Below are 19207 nucleotides of genomic sequence, written 5' to 3' on the forward strand. Positions count from 1 at the left end.
CTGGCAAGCAGCCTGCCGGACGATTCAGTTCTTTTGAACCAGTTGCGAATGAACCTCAAATTGCTGTTCCAAGAAAGGCTTGCGAGTTTAAATAGGGGTTTTTTGAGTGTTCGTTAATTTTATATATTTTGAAAATTGAGATTTTGCTAAGTTTAATAATCGACTTCAGATTAAAAAAAATTCCGACAGTAAAATTTCAGAAATCGTAATGTTAAGAGGGGCTGTTAGTATTATTTATGGTATTTTTTAGACTATAAATAGATAAAGGCAAGATAATCTTACGATGCAGTTGTCATTGACAAATTGAAAGTCAAGGTGCGTTGCCTGCATTTTACTGTATCTTTAATCAAAATGAGTTTTAAAGCACAACCGAAAGGTTTCGCCACAAAGTCCATACACGCTGGCCAGGATCCAGAGCAGTGGAACAGCGCCTGTGTTATACCGCCCATCACATTGAGCACGAATTTTAAACAGGATGCACCAGGAGAGCATCGGGGCTATGTTTATTCGCGAGGTGGCAACCCCACGCGCAATGTCCTGCAGCAGTGCCTGGCAGCGCTGGATAATGCCAACTATGGTTTGACCTTCTCCTCCGGCCTGGGCGCCACGACCGCTGTCCTGGCCATGCTGAGCCATGGCGATCACATAGTGATGGGCGATGATGTATATGGCGGAACAAGTCGTCTGGTCCGCCAGGTGGCAACGCGTTTTGGTCTAACGGCCACATTTGTGGATGCCACCCAGTTGGAAAGTTTCCGTGCAGCTTTCAAGCCGGAAACGAAGCTCGTTTGGCTGGAATCGCCAACAAATCCGTTGATTAAAGTCGGCGATATTAAGGCTCTGGTGCAGATCAGTCGGCAAATGGGCAAGGATGTGATTGTTGCCGTGGACAACACTTTTCTCACCTCCTATTTCCAACGGCCCCTCGAACTGGGCGCCGATCTGGTTTGCTATTCCCTGACCAAATACATGAACGGCCACACGGACGTCGTCATGGGCGGCATCACAATGAACTGCGATAAGCTCCATGGCAGATTGAAATTTTTGCAAAACTCAATGGGCATTATACCGTCGCCCTTCGATTGCTATCAGGTGAATCGCAGTCTGAAGACCTTATCGCTGCGCATGCAGCAGCACCAAGCGAATGCACTGCAAGTGGCAAAGTTTCTGGAATCACATGATTTCGTGGAGAAGGTTCTACATCCCGGTTTGCCCTCGCATCCACAGCACCAATTGGCACTGACTCAAACGTATGGCTATAGCGGCGTCTTCTCCTTCTATATCAAGGGCGATCTGAAGCAATCGCGAGCCTTTCTGAAAGCTCTGAAAGTCTTTACCCTGGCCGAGAGCCTGGGTGGCTATGAGAGCCTAGCGGAGCTGCCCTCTATTATGACCCATGCCTCGGTGCCCGCCGAGGATCGCAAAACCTTGGGCATTACGGATGCCCTGATACGCCTCTCAGTGGGTCTGGAAGATGCCGACGATTTGATCGCTGATATTAAAAATGCCTTGGATGTCGCAGCTAAAGCTTGACTTCAATAACCTTAAGATTATAGTATTTCATATATGTTACACTCCTTTTTGTTTATTAAATGAAGCTATATATTTTCTATGATCAAGGTATCTATTCAATATTATAAACTATTCAATTGTAGTCAATAAAAGAGATATTTTTGAAATTTTTTAAAATCTGCAAGCTCAGATCTGAACTTCATAATATTAAGTCTTGTGATTGGGTACATTAATATCAATTTTTATATAAAAAGCAGGTTTTTTTGACAGGTGTTTCTATAATATATGATATTCTATACCATAAACACAGACATATATTTATTTCAAGAAAAAACTTAATTTTTATCTAGTGTATTCTATGCTTTATAAACTATAAGATATATTTAGCATATTTAGTCTTTAGGTTGGTTTAAAGAAGCTCAAAAGTGTAGCTTTTGTTAAATATCTCTTTAAAATATACGATTTCTTATTAAACAAAAGAAAATCAGATTTAATCAAATGGAAGATACTTATATGATATATAATATAGCAAATTATCTTAAGCGAAACTTTGATCTAAATATTTATATAATTTTTAAATGAAAATATGAAAGATAATCTGATAATATTATAGCAATTAAAATATAAATATGATATTTAGCTGACAAATGATGTAATCAGAATAGCTCTAGATATATATATATATATTTAGATTATATGATCTATAGACAAAAAAAACTCTAAAGGCTACGATAGCTGATCGAATTGCTCTATAAACTAAACAAATTATTTTGAGACTACGTATACGATTGTATACATACATACATATATATAAATATATATATGTGTATATAGTATATGATATACATGTAGACAAGACTAGCTTGGAGCTTAGTAACTATGTATATGTATGATTTATGCTCTACGTAAATAGTTTATTGTGCGCTATAATGTGGTCCTGGCGTGGGCACGCTTTTTAAAGGCGAATCGAAATCAGCGGGCGGCTGATCCAGTATGGTGGGTGTGGCGGCGTCTGGTGTTACAGGTGTGCCAATGCGCTCCTGCAGCGTCTCGTATAATTTGTGTATGTGCTCATTGTGCGCCGTCGTTGGCTGCATGGCCTTCATCAATGTCGCCAAGCGACCAGCGGGCAACTTGTTGTAGATGTACCAAAGCAGCTTCAGCATGTGTCTGGAGGTGACATTCTCGCGGGTCAAGCCGGCGAAAATGAACTCATCGAAGAGTGTGGTGCAAAAGTCTTCGGTGGCAAACTCCTCGCTCATGGGTATGAGTAGAGCGATCAACGAATGCAGGAAAGGATCCTCATAGGCACGATCATCCTTGCAGGCAGACAATATGGCCAGCACTCGCAGTACGCCGACGCGATCCTTGACCCTAGCCGTGTGTAGCGTATAGTACATGGCCAAAATACTGGCAACCGAGCTCTCTTGAATGTAGGCCTCTACGGCGTCCGGCGCCGGACCCGAATGTTCAATGGTCGTCAATGCGGATTCACGCTCATCGGGCGGTAGCTTGCCATGCAGACTCCGGCACTGATCGTCCACCATGAGCGACATAAGCGCAGGCAGAAACTTGGTCACCACCTGGTTATCAAGCTTCGGCTCCTTAAAGTCCTGTGTATCGATCATGAACCAGGCGCTTAACCCCAATGCCAACATGCGTAGTAATAGAATCAAAATTTGATTATCTCGCGGCATGCCCTCATTGTTGATCAGATGATTCAGAATCTTGATGGCCGAGGTGGCCAGAAAATTGATGGCATACGGATCGCACAGAGTCATCGAGAGATCGCCCAACACCTGCTCCTGGCCCCGCTTGATGTTATCCAGAAATCCTTGAAGTTCCCTCGACCGTTTGATATCCACATTCTTCTCCCGAATGCAAGCGTCCAGACACCACGTAAACTTGTGACACGGATCAATCGAGATGATCTCCTGAACCTCCAGATCGTGAAGCGCCATCAACAGTTCCGCCCGCAGTGTACAATAATGAACATTGCGTGTGCGCAAGAAGAGAGTGCGCAGAAACTGGAGCACCATATCATAAAGCTTCACGCTATTGCCAATCATGTTGGCTAGCTTTTGGACAACTTCGCCCTGCCGACGCACTTTCGGCGTGGGCTGGAAGAACAAGTTATTCAGATTGGTATGATCAAATAAAATGTGCTCCTTTTCACGAATATATTGCGAGAGTAGCGGAGACACCTCATCACCAAACAGCGATTGGTTATCGCGCCATATTTGCCGCTTGACTTCGGTGTCCGTGTCCGCATAGAGTTCGCGATCGCGCATCAAAACACGCAAGTACTTGTCATCGATGTGCTGGGTATTCCGGAGTATGGCCATCACAACAGGACGTAAATACTTGACACGTACCACGGGAAAACTCTTGACCAACAGATCTTTGAGTTTCTTTTCACGTTCACGTGGATCCTTCTGGCCTAATTCGTTAATGTGCGCGATTAGCTTGTCGCGCAGTTCCTCCATAAGAGATGTATGAAAATCCAGACGTCGCACGCCGTGCAAATCCAATAAAGGCAACATCGGTCGCAGGGAGGGTAACAAAACACCATTTTCCAGTTGGAAACTTTCGATAGCTTTCAGTGGATCCGTGCATGAGGTGAGTGCTTCGCGTAGAAATGCCTGACCCGGTATATTAACATCCTCCAGTCCGGTGCCAGTGCTTTTTGCAGGCGTGCTCATTTTTTTACCAACAAAACAAATTATTGTCTGTTTCAGTCAAATAGCAAATGGCAGATTGTGAAACCAGGGCTGCTCTAACTACCAAGTGTTAGGAATGTGCATTATTCCCGGTTGAACACTTGGATGGGTGCGTGTCCTATCGCTAACTTGTTTGACAATGATTTATGATCCAAGTTTTTAAAACTACATACAATTTCTTTAATATATAAATATTTATATACACTTTAATAATTTTATATTATTATCAGTCAAATTTTTCTATATTCATCTTATTTAAATATATATTTTTTTTTTCGTTATGTTTGCGATTTGTGCGGTGTCTCAATTTCCAATCAACAGTGACTCTGACGGGTACCCGTTACACATAGAAATAGCACCCATCTCTAAAAAGAGCATAAGAACAGAAAAGCAAATTGGGTGGAAAACTGGCTATAGATGTGCGGAAAATTATTTAGTGCAATTTAGCAGTCGAGTATTAAAAACGCTGTAATTAAGATAAATTATAAACAGTGCAAGGCAATAGAAACAAATTTATAAGTTAAAAAACACCACTCGCTAAGTGCGTGTGAGTGTATATGTCTGCGTCTGTTGCTGCTGCCGGACGTTCAGTCATAGAAGAAGTGGCAAGAGCAGAGGAGAGCAGAACGAATGAGTGAGGAAGAAGAACTTCTAGCTGCAAAGAAAAGCCTTGCTGTTGCCATAATTACGGTAGCTTTGTGGGAGTTCAAGTTTAACAGCGCGCGCCTCTAAGTGTGTGCGTGCGTGTGTGTGTGTAATCAATTTCGATGTGTGCGTAACACCCCCAAAGGCGCTCTCTTTAGCACAAGTTGTAAAGTTACAACAACAGCGAGAACAACAATAACAATAACTGCTTGTCAGCAGGAACAAGGGGAAAAGAGAGGAGAGACTGCCGTTCGCTGACTTGTCGTTTGTTTTGTGCGCACATTCGCGTGCTTCTCTTTGTTTCGGCTGGGGCGCTGCGCTTTATTATTTTTTATTTTTTGTGAGTGCAACGCTAGCGGCGAACAGCTTCGCTTTGTGGCCATCAGCTGGATACGGATTTTGTGACGGCGGCGAGACCAACAACGCCGAAGTGGATGCACATGCACGCGGTGGCCTGGGCATTGCCCAGGACTTTGGCATGGCCGGACCGGCCGCTGGTCCGCCGGCACATATGTATGGCGCCATAGCGCAACAGGACAGTAAGCGCAAACCTATTATTATATGTGCCTCTATTATATGATACGATCTCTCCCTTTCTCTTTCGCTCCCAAAGTAATTGTTCGGGATATGGTGCAAATGCCACCGCCGCCGCCGTCGAATGCGCCCACATCAGCGGATGCTTGCCTGAGCATCGTCCATTCGCTAATGTGCCATCGGCAGGGTGGGGAGAGCGAGGGCTTTGCCAAGCGCGCCATCGAGTCGCTCGTTAAGAAGCTGAAGGAGAAGCGCGACGAATTGGATTCGCTGATAACAGCAATTACCACGAACGGCGCCCATCCAAGCAAATGCGTCACCATACAGCGCACGCTCGACGGCCGACTGCAGGTGAGCGTCAGCGTCAGCGCCAACAACAACGTCGGCGTCAGCGTTAGCTTCAGCTTTAGTTTCAGTGCCGCCTCTTATCGCCCGGCGATGTGTGGGGTCTATATGTTTTTATACCCTGCACCCATTCATTATGTGTAAAAGAGGTATATTGCAGTTGTAGCCATTTATGTAACAGGGAGACTAATTGAGGACTAAGTTTCGTTTTCCTTAAGCAGAGAGTCTATAATATTAAGTGCGCAGTAAAGATATAAATTATAATAGCCCAAAACATGCTCATATATCAAAAGTATATCAAGTGATAGCTTATGATCGATCGATAAATATCAAGTTGACCCAATAACGATTAATTTTGAGTCTAGTTATAGATCATATCTGAATTTTAACTAATATTTCATTGCATTTGTTCCCAACCATAGATCGAATTGATTGCCCTTTTGCTGAAGAGCAGGGTATTTTAAAGTCATGCACCCTGTTTAAATGTACTTTATGTGTTTTGTTTGTTTACGTTGTGGCATTTCCGGTTGCGATATGCGACGCGTATACGTGTTTACTATTTCATTCGATTCGAATTGATTTTAATTTAATTTTCTTTCGTTTTACGTTTTCCCGACTCTTCGCGGACTACAGGTGGCCGGCCGTAAGGGCTTCCCGCATGTGATCTATGCACGTATCTGGCGCTGGCCAGATCTTCACAAGAACGAGCTGAAGCATGTTAAATACTGCGCCTTTGCGTTCGATCTCAAGTGCGATTCGGTCTGTGTGAATCCCTACCACTACGAGCGCGTCGTCTCGCCGGGCATCGATCTGTCCGGCTTGAGCCTGCAGTCGGGACCCAGTCGATTGGTCAAAGATGAATACTCAGCCGGCTCTCTCGTTGGCAGCATGGACATCGATGGCAACGATATTGGCACAATACAGCATCATCCCACGCAAATGGTTGGTCCGGGCGGCTATGGCTATCCGCCACAGGGTCCCGGACCCGGTGAATACGGTACGGCCAGGCATTATAGTAGACAAACTATATGCATTCATATTTCTGAAACTATAGCCATGTAGAGATTGTTGCTACATTTGGTTTATGTTGCTTATGTTGCTTATTTTCCATTTCATTTGCTATATTTTGGTTTTATTTTCATTTTCGTTTTCTGTTGATTTCGTAGTCACCGACGCTAATCAAATGAGTGCAATGTTTGCTGCCGGTCGTGCAATACCAAAAATTGAGCCAACGGATAGCGGCGGGCCTGTGCGCAGTTCGTGGATGTTGCGGCATCCGCCACCGCCGCAGCAGCAACAGCAGCAGCAGCAGGCGGCTCCACAGCAGCAGCCACAAACCCAATCCCAGCCAGCGCCGCACGCACTTTGTAAGAATTTTTCGTTGCTGAAATTTGGGTTTCTTTTTTTGTTACATATTTTGCTCCTTAAGTTTTAAGATTGATTGACATTGGAATTTTTGCATTACAGCCGTACCTCATGGCATGCCGGGCATGGGTGCCATGAATCCTGGCTCCGGTCCCGTTATGGCGCCCCCACCCCCGCCCACACAAGCACAGAGCGCACAAGGTAACGGCGTACATCATGCCCAGGCCAGCTCACCCACAGATCCTGGCACGATGGCCATGCAGCAACAGCAACCGCCGCCGGGTGGCGGACCCAACGGACCAAATGTGGCCAACAATTCAAGTGGAGGAGCTGCTGGCAGCGCTGGTCAGTACTATGGTGCGCCGCCTGCGGGCGCACAAATGCAAAACGTGGGCAACGATGTTAGCAAATTTAGCAACAGCGGTAACAGTGGCTCCGGACCAACCCCCGTGCACGCCCAGCAACAGAATGGCTATGTACCGCAGCCAAGCAGCCAGGGAGCTGGCGCGAATAGCTACGGCGCCTCCCAGCCTCCATCCGCACAACAACAGGCTTCAGCTGGCAATCAGCCAAATGCGGGTGGTGCTGCACAGGCCAGCGGTGGCGCTGGTGGCGGTGGAGCAGCTGGCACCTGGACGGGACCCAATACACTCACCTACACACAGTCCATGCAGCCGCCTGATCCGCGCTCCTTACCTGCCAGCTACTGTACGTGCAAAGAGCAGTGTTTAAAGATTATTACCTTTGCTAATTATTTATTCTTTTTTTAGGGAGTACGTCGATGCCTGGCGATCTGGCCTCGCCGCAACAGGCGCCTCCCCAGCAACAGCAGCAGCAACAACAGCAACAGCCACGTTTGTTGTCCCGCCAGCCGGCGCCAGAGTACTGGTGTTCCATTGCCTACTTCGAGCTGGATACGCAGGTCGGCGAGACTTTCAAGGTGCCCTCAGCCAAGCCCAATGTAATCATCGACGGCTATGTAGATCCCTCGGGAGGTAATCGTTTCTGTCTCGGCGCGCTCAGCAATGTCCATCGCACTGAACAGTCGGAGCGTGCTAGGTAAATAGTTGGCCTTCATAGTACCTCAAATTGTTATTAATATGTATAATAAATTGTCAGGCTACACATTGGCAAGGGCGTGCAGTTGGATCTGCGCGGCGAGGGCGATGTCTGGTTGCGCTGTCTTAGCGATAATTCTGTGTTCGTACAAAGCTATTATTTGGATCGCGAGGCGGGTCGAACGCCGGGCGATGCAGTGCACAAGATCTATCCAGCTGCCTGCATCAAAGTAAATGCTGTTACTAATCAAAGGAAACTTGAATTTATAACTTTTTAATTGTTAACAGGTTTTCGACTTGCGTCAATGTCATCAGCAGATGCACTCGCTGGCCACCAATGCACAGGCCGCTGCAGCAGCCCAAGCGGCCGCCGTGGCGGGCGTTTCCAATCAGCAAATGGGCGGCGGCGGCAGAAGTGAGCGGGACATGTCTCAAAGCTTAGTTAACAGTTAGCTAATATATATTTATTTCTGTTGCAGGTATTACTGCTGCCGCTGGCATCGGTGTGGATGATCTGCGTCGTTTGTGCATATTACGGCTGAGCTTTGTGAAAGGCTGGGGACCTGATTATCCGCGCCAATCTATTAAGGAGACACCCTGCTGGATCGAAGTGCATTTGCATCGCGCACTGCAGTTGCTCGATGAGGTGTTGCATGCTATGCCCATCGATGGAGCCGCTGCTTAAAGTCGGACCACACACAAACAAACACACCCATACACACAAGCATATTTATTATTCATAGCAAGCAGCACACCACGTCTAAATGTTAGTTTTAAGCATAAAGTTTGAGCAGCTATCGATAAGTTCAAGTTAAGCAAAAGCAAAACAAAGAAAAAAATGGGTATGAAATATTTAGTTTTGATTTGCAATTACGATTTATGAATTATGTTTGCCTTTAATTATTTAATAATAATTTTTATAAAAAATTGAAACAAAACAAAGCGCTGTCAAACATTAAGCCAACTAGTTTTATGTATCATACATACACCCACACAAACACATATATATATGCATATATGTATACATATAAACATTTGATAACTGACTTGGGCAATGCCTTTCCTGCCACATACACTTCGTAAACCCACCCTACCGTATACACACACCCACACACACAGCATTACTTACGCAACGACTACAGCCAGAGCAAAGATAGTGTGCAACATCTTGAAGGCAAGTAAGGCAAAAAAGTAGTTGTAATATAAATGTAATAAACAGCATAAACTTAATTTAATTATTAATGGTGTCAAGAATTTAGATATTTCTCGGCTCTTAGCTGCACCTGTGCATCTAGCCAGGATAGCCAGTCATCCGTTATGAGACGCTCGAGTGTCACTTCGTGGAAGACCTCCACGCGACGCACCTCGTTAAACTGAAAGCTTTTGAATAAACGCAGCGACACGGCATTGTCCATGTCTATCTTGGCTTCGAATTTGCCTAGGGGAAGCTGCTGTTGGGCATATTTCAGCATTAGCAGCATTGCCTCGCGACCATATCCTTTACCACGCGCCTCGGGCGAAGCTATCATTATCTCAGCCTCGGCCACATATTGCTGCGGCTCATCGTCATCTTGGCGCACAAATAGATTTGTATCGCCCAGCATGGCGGCAATCTCATCGTTTGTCTTCGCATAGGTCTCGGCGCACAGCACAATGAATGTAAGCTTGTCAGTGTCCTCGCGCCAACTCCTTTGCATTTCGTACTCCTCCTCTAGCGTCAGCTCTTCGGATGCTGTCAGGCTGCGCAGTGTGGGACTGCTCATCCATTCGTGATATTTAGGAACGTGTCGGGCCTCGTAGGGCACCAGCACGACGCGTTGACCAATTAGTTTCGTGTGCTCATTTAAGCGCATTGTAAATTAGAGAAATGCGAGAATCCAATGCAGCATCCCGTACTTTTTGTAAATATTTAACAATAAGCAATAACAACAACAATAGCAATTGAAACAGCTGAGCTTTAATCGAATCATCGAAGCAATATATCGATATTTACAATAGTCGCAGCGTTGCCAGATAACCACAAGACAGCTGATTCCCGCGAACGACGCGAATCGTTGAGAAAAATAAGTAAACAACTCGTTTAATTTGGAAAATGATTTGAAAAATGTCGACACGCTGTCGTACCTGTGGCAAGATTATTTACTGTGTGAACGCAAAAAATTTATTCCAACAGCCCGATAACATTATGCTACATCAAATTGCTGCATTAACTGGAATTTTTGTACGCATGCAATTCAACTCAATATCGAGTGAACAAATTTATATTTTGTTTATATTTTTTTATAGCTAACCGAAAATATGGAATTTCCTGCACATATTTGTGGTCCCTGCGAAGTGGCATTACGAGAAGCGATCGTGTTTCGCGAGCGCATTATAAAAACCCAAAAGGTGCTTTTAAGCAGCAGCAGCAACATTGTGGAAGCGTATCAGAAACTCGACTTGGATGAGGTGGATAATCTAGAGTTGGAGGAAGACACCGAAGACACTGAGCTACCGACGTCGTACGAGGAACCTACGGAATATGACGTCTATGGAGAAAATGACAATCTGCAGCAGCTAAATGAGGCAAATGATGATGGACATTCGGAAGAGTCTGGACAGCATGTCGAGATTGATGAGGAACCGACTGCAATTGCTCCAGATCCAATGCCCAGTATACCACGCAAACCAGGCAAGCCACCCTCTAAGCTCTATGCAACTGTGAACTTTGCAACGAACGCAAGGAATACACCTCGCATCAACTGGAGCAAGCTGTCGGAGGAGGAAATCGTCGCACTCAAGCGCGAGCGGCGTAAAAGGGATTGCATCTGCGAGCTGTGCGGCCGACACTTCACCTGCCCCAGCAATTTCAAGGTTCATCTGCTGCGGCACACAGGCGTAAAGAATTTCAACTGCAAACAGTGTCCCCTGAAGTTCTACACACCGCACTTGCTGCGGCGCCATGAGCTGGCACATCTTTGCGAGAAGCCCTATCCATGTCAGTACTGTGGCCAAACGTTTGCCGATCACAGCGGAAGGATTCAGCATGAACGCAAGTAAGGGCAAACAGTGTGTTTCCTTTATGAATCTCAATTGATTTTGTTGAAATATTTCACAGCCGTCATACAAATTATCGCCCATACAAGTGCACCAAATGCGAAAAGGAATTCGCGGTTAGCAACAAGCTGAAGAGGCACATGCTTAGCCATTCTGGCGTACGAAGTTTTCCGTAAGTAAATCAGCTGGGCTGCAAGGCAAAAATAATCAATACATAGTGAACTAAGCAAAGCGACTGCCAATGATCGCAGTTACAAGTGATCCCATGATGCGTAAAGTAGCTCCCATTCTGATATCCTAAGCTTCATATACCTGTGTATGCAAGTATGGGTGTATAAAGTACGCGAATCCCAGCTTGCATTGATGTTTTAATCCTTTATCCTTCCGAACATGTTAATTAAAAAAGTATTTTCTTAACTTTTCTATAGCTGCGACATATGCAAAGTATCCTTCATGCGACGACCGCACTTAAATGCTCATTATCGCTCCAAAGGACATGAGCAGAATGCACAAAACTTCACAGACCTGGCTAATGCTGTGGATATCGATATAGAAAGTGTCTTGCAGTGAAAGCTATTCCTAATGGAACTTAGTTTGTAAGTTCAGTTGAAGAATAACTAAGCTTAACTAGACTTAGTTTTAGTACAATTTATTAAGAGGAATTTATTATTGGCATGTAATTTAAAGCATTGATTAAATATACTAACCAAGAAGTCTTTATATGAAATAAGTATACCTTTAATATTAATAAAATTATGAACAAAAAATTGTAAAGTCTCGAATAGTTCGAATTTCCCGCCCTCTGTTCTATCAGGTAGAGATTAATTCAAGTCTAGATTAAAAAGCATAGTACACATAGTTTTCAAGTCGAAGATATTTATAGCATAGTATGCATATACATATATATTCGTGTAGATTGTAACATAAGGAAATCGTAACAGCTCAAAATGAATTCTATGCACATCTTGGACATGCCCGACGACTGCTTGCTCATGGTATTTCACAATCTGGATTTGATGAGTCAGTGTAACTTTGCGTTCACCTGTGCGCGATTTAGAGTGATCTACGACATGGTTTATAAGCAGCATTTCCGTTGTTTCACGTGGTACGAGCCCACGAACCATTGGACTACGCTGGAAGTAGAGGAGTTCTTTCAGCTGAACGGTCATAAGATGCGCATGCTGGCCGTATCGGATTTGCAAGAGAAATACTTTGAGCTGCCGCTGATTAGCAAGGCCAATCATATGATCAATGTGTGTGTATATCTCAAAAATCTGCAATCCCTGATATTATCCATAGATCATAAGCTTGTCGATATTATTATTGAAGTATGTAAGCATTTGCACAAGTTGGAGAATCTTGTGGTCGACTGTGCCTCCCATCCCAATTATGAGTTTCTCGTTCTGTTGCCATGTCTGAAGAGCTTGGATATTAATTATTTTGTCAACCCCCATGACAAGGTATTCCAGAGATTCGCTGAGCTACGTCCAGATGCCTTAGAACATGTGCGCATTGGCTCGGAAATCACGATGAAGCAGGGCAAGTATATTGCACATCTGCGTCGCCTTACACTGTTGAACGTCTACAATCCCTGCTATCATTTCTTCAACGGAGTTGTCCTTCAGTTGCTCAATTTGCGAGTCCTTAGCATAACGTCTGCCCAAGAATTGCGATGGCATGATTTCAGGCATTTGGTCATGCATCTTACGTTCCTTTCTACTTTATACATTATTCAATGCTCAGATATAGGCAACGAGTTTATATTATTTGTTATTCAACATTTAAATGCGGAAATGGAGCGATCAGTCAATTCCCGTCGCTTGCCTTTTCATTTGGAACTGTCCGAAACTAGCGTAACGGATGATATAAACGAGGTAATGTTTCTGTTTATTCTTGTTAGACTATTAGAGCTCAACTGAATTTTGCAGATTGAACCCATTAAGTCATCACATTCGCTACTCAAAGTTGTTCTGGTTGGTAATCTTCACTTAATTATTATCTGTTACACTAATTTAAAATAAAATGTTTCGCGCCTTAGAAAAACATGGAAAATTATGCTAATTAGAATTGTTGGCGGCTAAGCGATATACGATTAACTTTTAAAAGTTGGAAAAGGGAAATATGAACAAGGTATCAAAACTCAAAGTCAGACTCCTAATTGAAATCAACTTATATCGGAGCATGATTAACACGTAACACAATATATTTTTTAAAACATATAATTATATATTTTGTACGTTGTATTACTTATTAATAAAAAACATAGAAATTCTATGTTTACATTCCAATTGGTAGTACAGGGAAATTTTAACAACTTGGCAGCACTGGCAAACATTTTAAACAGCTGCTTGTTGGCAGAGTCTCAGCGTGGCCAATAACTCGAGTTTCACTTAAAATCTGTGGTTCATTATTTAATTAATTAAAATACAAATTAATAATTTAAAATATTGTATTGCAGTAAGCTGGAAGTAGTTTAGTAAGCTTTGAATTGGTTACCTTTGAATATGAAGCGCCTTTATGATAATTTAATGAATTAGCAGGGAAATCTTAGCAATACGGCAACGCCGTTACCGATCAGCTGTCTTCTTTAACAAAATGTCTGAGCGTGTCCATCGTGTCGGCATTTAATACATTTTTGTAACTTATTTTTATAAAACTAGTACACGCATATATAAACATAATTTATTATTAAAATAAACAGTGAGTCAGTCAGGCTAAGCAACTTTTGCCTTGGTGTTTTGTTCAGTACAGAATCCATTGCGAAAGCAGCTTCTAGATCGAAGCCGGCTACCGAAAATTGCAACAACAAAAATATATACTGCAAGAAAGAAAAAAAATAATGAAAACGTGTTATGCTGATGCATGCTCTAAATATGATGTGAAGTGCGTTTGAAATACGAGCAGAGAGGAGCGAACCCTCGGCGACAAAGCGAACGATTGAGTTTTCTAGCTTAACCAATGTGGCACCTCCAATGAAAAATCAATTCGAAATCGTTGGATGTTCTCAGTATTGGTTATTGGCCAGAAGAGCTCAAACACAGCTATAAGAAACCAAACAATAAAACCCATGATATAAACTCTTAAATTAAATAACATAGATTTTAAGCACATACATATATCAAATGGCAGAGACTAAATCAAAGCAAGCTGAAGAGCCAGGACTTATGGCGCCACAGACCCCATGCAAGCGTTTGCGTTTGGACGAGGAGGAGCAGGCATTGAAGGTGGCTGGTTTCTCGCTCAGCGCCATTGAGGAAATGCGTCAGACCCGTGATGCTGAGCTACTCTCCGAGCCAATGGATCAGCAGCTTAGACAATTTCAGGTGTTGGACGAAGTGGGCACTGCCAGCGATGATGATGAATCAGGTAAGCGATAAGAATACACCGAGAGATTTACTATATGTAGAAGAGCAGGCCTGTGTGTTGACTATCCAGGGCACATTTTGTTTATTCATAAAATTGAAAGAAACAGCTTCTACATGTCTTATCTGTATCATTGTCATCATTTATCATTGTGTAAACAATATGCCATGGAATCTGATAAAATCCATGTACAGTGTAAATCTGTCATAATGAACACATGCCGCACCCTAAGCAGTCTAATTCAAAATTGTCCGCTTGAGTATGCCTTCACTGTAGTTGCCAACCAGATTCACTTTGTGGATGTTTATCGTTAACATTCTTAGCCTGCTCGCAACTGCAGCTCAATGTGAAACTTGTATAAGCTCTTAGCTTAAAAAGATGCGCATGATACCCATTTTGCGCCTGGAGCATCACCAAAGACTAGCGCTTGGATCAGGTTTAATTTATACACTTAAGTCAACTCCTTAAAAACTAATGGTAATTTACATTCCGCAGATGATAACTGCGGCAAGCGACGCGGTGATGATGATGAAGATGGGGAAGACTATGATTCTTCGGACTTTAATGATGAAGAAATTGAAAATCTATTGGACGAAAAGCTGCCCGAAGATCTACGTGAGTCCAAGCGTCCAAAATACGAGCAGCGTTTTAAGACTGTGCTAGAAGGTAAGTGGAATTTGATAGATTATAAATATAAAGCTTGGGTTAATTCCATTTTTATATATTCTATTAGAGAAGCGCCATAATCACTTTGAGGTGCTTCCAGAGGGCTGGGTACAAGTGACTCATAATAGCGGCATGCCCCTCTTTCTGCATCGGAAGACTCGTGTCTGCTCAGCGTCGCGACCATATTTTTTGGGCACTGGCAGTGCGCGCAAGCATGCCGTGCCACTGGGCGCCATACCGTGTCTGAACTATCGACGTGCACTAGACGATGAAGCGGAGGCGGAGCACAAGGGTAACTCGGAGAACACGGCACAGCCTTCTGCAGAGAGTAGCGATCAAGATTCGCCCCCTGGCGTTTGTCCCGTGGCCCATGCCAGCGCACCTGTCGTGCAGCCTATGGAAGAAGACGACAGCGAGAAAAAAGACGAACCTTCTATGGAGCCCAAAGCTGACCAAGCAGCCACTGAAGCACTGCAGGCACTTATACCAGCTGCCAAAATCGTAACCGTCAATGAGAACACACAAAAGGAGTCGGTGACACCGGAGGAGCTGAATACCTACTGCCAGAAACTCTTCCGATTCAAGGAAATACGCGTGCTACGTTTTCGCAGTTGGAATGCACGGCGCAAGTTCACGAAGAATCGGAAGCATATAAAGAATATTCAACGACCAACGCTACCTGATGGCACCAAGCTCATCAAGTTCCCCATTTTGGCGGCCAGCGGTTCGGAGGGTAGTACAAATCCGCGAGGACGCAAAGAGTGGATCATGAATCCCAATGGCAAAAGCTTTGTGTGCATATTGCATGAGTATGTGCAGCATGCGCTAAAGACGCAGCCCACTTATGAGTTCAAAGAGCTACAAAATGCTGCTACGCCTTATTCAGCAACCGTCTCGGTAAATAATCTGAAGTATGGTACAGGATATGGCACCAGTAAAAAGCAGGCCAAGTCGGAGGCAGCACGCGAAACACTGGAGATACTCATACCAGATGTTAAGGATAAAATAACGGGAAACAATAAGGATTCGAAGACAGGCACTGCAAAGAAACCCCAAAGTGATCTATCTGTAAGAGCCTACTGCCAAAACAGTACATATATACAACTAAGAGCTATTTCTCTTTGTCATAGGTCTTCGATGACATTCGCATTGAGGATCCACGCGTCACCGAGTTTTGCAATAAGACTACAGAGCCCTCGCCCAATGCCATTTTGTTGACGTGTCTGCAGCGTAATTACGGTAGCGATGTCCAGATCACCCAGGAGATTAATCGCACGGCTAATAATAAAAACGAATTCACCATGACTGTGGGCAAGCATACGGCCAAGGTGGTCTGCAAGAACAAACGCGAGGGCAAGCAGTTGGCATCGCAGGCCATACTACAGGTAAAAACGTGGCGGCTTACCTGTGTACTTTAATGCAATGCGTAAAAGGGATATCAAGAGTACATAAAGTGATCTATAATTATCCTTAGTTAACATTTAAGAAGGGCTTAGTTTATAAACATTTTCTATAATACTTTATATTTCTAATACTATATATTCTAAAAATCTATAAAAATTTATTGATTGTTTAAATATTTCATAGATAATGCATCCGCACATTCAGACATGGGGCTCGCTATTGCGCCTTTATGGCAACAATTCGATCAAAACGTTCAAGGAAAAGAAGCTGGAGGAACAGGAGATTACTGTGCTGCAGAGCAAGGCAGCTGTTAATCAACCCAACTATGCTATTCTCGATAAACTCAAATCGGAGATGCTAAAACTTAGCGCCAAGCACGAAGGCATCCAAACCAAAGGCACCTTTGTGCCGCCCAGTGATGTGGACCTGCCTTCATCCTCCGGTTCAAATTTGAACAATGTTGAACTATAGTTATATTAAGGCCAATGCATCAACATAATCATCATTGTCGTCATTAAGCTTATTCGATTATCTAACTTGCATGACAAACTTTTCTCAATGTGATCCATCATAATATGACAAAAACAAAAGAAACTGAAAATTTTTGTGTTTAGCTGCAAGACGAGCTACGTATACTCTTTCATGGTTACGACTCTAATTAATTCCACATAATATATTTATATATAATATGCCAAAAACTGAATAAACAAATGTGCGTGTGTCACTTATGCATTAAACGTATTTTATATAGATGCATATACATATATGTAGAAATTTATTTCTATATTTTGTTTTTGAATACAATTATAAATTCTAAAAAGTTTCATTCGATTCAAAATTATTGTTTACATATGAGCGATGTTCACTTGATATTAAGATTATCTAAATTTTACAAAATAAAACATATAGATTAAAATGGAGGGTTTACAGATTCATTTGGAATATTTGAAGCTTTTTATTTGAAGTTAAAAAAGACTGACTTCTCTTAAACTCTAAAAAAATGCCAATAAATTACATTGAAGAGCTAAGAAAATATATATATTTAAAAAATGATATATGTTAACGGCCTTATAAAGATGAGACGACGTTTTGCAGGTGGGTTGCCCAGCAAATTCAAATCCATTTAAAAAATAACAAATTTTCCTTTAAGTGTTTGTTGGTATATGTATGTATGTCTGTATGTATGTGTGTCGGTGTATTAATGTGTGCGTGCAATTATTTAAAAGACAATGCAGCCATAAATTATGCTACATTTTCATTTCATTCTAACGTTTCGTTTTTTATCGCATTCCTCGGACACACGTACACACATACACTCACACACATGCACACACGGCACGCGGCGAGCTGAGACACGCGGAAGCGAATTCGCCGCGCTGGGCAGCACTTTTCACTGCGCAGCCAAAGAGCGCGCAGCATCAACGAAATACGAAAGAAATTTACCGTTTCTCCTTATGCCATCCATCGCCAGTTTCTTCAGTATTTGTTCGTTGCGCGTCGAGTGCTAAACTAGGCAGCTGACCGCTCCAGTGTGCAGTGCCGCCGCCGATTTCCGTATTAATTAAATCACATTTAATTGAAAACAACACACATACACATACACACACACGCATAGTGCGTTGCATCAGGTGCCAAAGACAAAAATTGCGTCTTAATTGTCACACCGTATCTCATATAAATTGCCGTCAATCGTGTGAGTGAGACTTAAGTGTTGCCAGATTTTATGGGCAAAGCGGCATAATAGCTAGCGTTACACGCGTTCGCTACAAATTTGCCAAAAAAAAGTGGGTCTCCCTTAGGCGAGAAGGAAAAAAAATATAAACGGGTATACATTTCGTTGCGGCTGCCGCTGCCCCCAGCCTATATTGTGTTGTTCCATGTATCATCGTGCACACATACACACACGCACACACACATATATATATGTATATAGCATAGCTTTGTGCTTATTGTAGAGTGGTCGCTGCTCGGCCTGCACTATTCCAAAAACAAAAAACATGTAAATTATGTAAAGACGCGTTTTGGAATTTCAGTCAGCCCAAACGTCCGCATCTAAATCACCAATGACTACAATAACAACGCTAGGCTACAACAACAAGGACAACAACGTGAAAGGTAAGCGAAGCGCATCAGGCGCCAAGTGTCAGTCAAATGTTGGAAAATTCAATAATCCGCCAGAGGGCGCCAATACAGTTCCCTCACCCGTTGCTCGCCTCTAACCAACAGCCACACACAAACACACACACACACACCCTTTGCAGCCAATAGCATATCAAATGTATTCGCTTTGCATTCGTTGTCGTCTGTTGCGTCGGCCAAAAACTAGGTTGACTTTGGTTTTCGCCTTGTTGCCAATCCGCGCATTTTCTGTTTTCTGGTTTCGATTTCACTTTCCAGTTAATTTAATCTAAATGCAAGTTCAACAATATGCCATGCTGACACATTTTGCGGCTATTCTTTTAGCTAATTATTCGTGTATTTCATTAACCAATCGATGGTCCGAATCGCAAAGATCGCATTTACTGAACTAGACAAACGGTAGAATATATTAGAATAAAT

General features: G+C 43.1%; 8 protein-coding genes across 11 annotated transcripts in view; 6 read left to right on the forward strand and 2 right to left on the reverse strand.

Moving 5' to 3' along the window:
• Positions 1–171: 171 nt before the first annotated feature.
• LOC111594618 (cystathionine gamma-lyase) lies at positions 172–1571 on the forward strand. The gene has a single exon (XM_023308008.2). The coding sequence runs from the start codon at positions 352–354 to the stop codon at positions 1531–1533; it is 1182 nt and encodes a 393-aa protein (XP_023163776.2). The 5' UTR covers positions 172–351; the 3' UTR covers positions 1534–1571.
• Positions 1572–2344: 773 nt separating this feature from the next.
• LOC111594508 (negative elongation factor B) lies at positions 2345–4402 on the reverse strand. Its single transcript, XM_023307825.2, has one exon. The coding sequence runs from the start codon at positions 4212–4214 to the stop codon at positions 2427–2429; it is 1788 nt and encodes a 595-aa protein (XP_023163593.2). The 5' UTR covers positions 4215–4402; the 3' UTR covers positions 2345–2426.
• Positions 4403–4525: 123 nt separating this feature from the next.
• LOC111594485 (mothers against decapentaplegic homolog 4) lies at positions 4526–9036 on the forward strand. 2 transcript variants are annotated; one of them, XM_023307792.2, is made up of 9 exons: positions 4526–5416; positions 5491–5762; positions 6390–6753; positions 6923–7123; positions 7224–7829; positions 7892–8180; positions 8241–8409; positions 8468–8594; positions 8659–9036. In XM_023307792.2, the coding sequence occupies exons 1-9, from the start codon at positions 5356–5358 to the stop codon at positions 8862–8864; spliced, it is 2295 nt and encodes a 764-aa protein (XP_023163560.2). In that variant the 5' UTR covers positions 4526–5355; the 3' UTR covers positions 8865–9036. The 2 variants fall into 2 exon arrangements, with proteins under 2 accessions (XP_023163560.2, XP_023163561.2); XM_023307793.2 differs by lacking the exon at positions 6923–7123.
• A 40-nt stretch (positions 9037–9076) lies between these two features.
• LOC111594487 (N-acetyltransferase 9-like protein) lies at positions 9077–10135 on the reverse strand. The gene has a single exon (XM_023307795.2). The coding sequence runs from the start codon at positions 10030–10032 to the stop codon at positions 9427–9429; it is 606 nt and encodes a 201-aa protein (XP_023163563.1). The 5' UTR covers positions 10033–10135; the 3' UTR covers positions 9077–9426.
• A 124-nt stretch (positions 10136–10259) lies between these two features.
• Positions 10260–11886, forward strand: LOC111594486 (transcription factor Ouib). The gene is made up of 4 exons (XM_023307794.2): positions 10260–10400; positions 10466–11214; positions 11277–11387; positions 11644–11886. Exons 1-4 carry the CDS (start codon positions 10284–10286, stop codon positions 11783–11785), a joined length of 1119 nt encoding a protein of 372 aa, XP_023163562.2. The 5' UTR covers positions 10260–10283; the 3' UTR covers positions 11786–11886.
• Positions 11887–12077: 191 nt separating this feature from the next.
• LOC111594563 lies at positions 12078–13409 on the forward strand. The gene is made up of 3 exons (XM_023307920.2): positions 12078–13089; positions 13144–13188; positions 13254–13409. Exons 1-3 carry the CDS (start codon positions 12163–12165, stop codon positions 13278–13280), a joined length of 999 nt encoding a protein of 332 aa, XP_023163688.2. The 5' UTR covers positions 12078–12162; the 3' UTR covers positions 13281–13409.
• A 397-nt stretch (positions 13410–13806) lies between these two features.
• LOC111594488 (microprocessor complex subunit DGCR8) lies at positions 13807–17350 on the forward strand. 2 transcript variants are annotated; one of them, XM_023307796.2, is made up of 5 exons: positions 13807–14581; positions 15074–15244; positions 15312–16312; positions 16375–16629; positions 16832–17349. In XM_023307796.2, exons 1-5 carry the CDS (start codon positions 14338–14340, stop codon positions 17117–17119), a joined length of 1959 nt encoding a protein of 652 aa, XP_023163564.2. In that variant the 5' UTR covers positions 13807–14337; the 3' UTR covers positions 17120–17349. The 2 variants fall into 2 exon arrangements, with proteins under 2 accessions (XP_023163564.2, XP_030080610.1); XM_030224750.1 differs by lacking the exon at positions 13807–14581 and adding an exon at positions 14920–15014 and having other exon boundaries at positions 16832–17350.
• A 719-nt stretch (positions 17351–18069) lies between these two features.
• The window catches only part of LOC111594458, a 58481-nt gene continuing 57343 nt past the window's right edge, over positions 18070–19207 (forward strand). For both annotated transcript variants that reach the window (XM_023307754.2, XM_023307755.2), the window contains exon 1: positions 18070–18763. The gene's annotated coding sequence lies outside the window, so the exon portion shown is untranslated. The remainder of the gene's footprint in view (positions 18764–19207) is intronic.

This window comes from Drosophila hydei, unplaced genomic scaffold (assembly GCF_003285905.1).
Source record: "Drosophila hydei strain 15085-1641.00,03,60 unplaced genomic scaffold, DhydRS2 tig00008119-arrow-pilon, whole genome shotgun sequence".
In the NCBI taxonomy this organism is placed as follows: Eukaryota; Metazoa; Arthropoda; class Insecta; order Diptera; family Drosophilidae; genus Drosophila; species Drosophila hydei.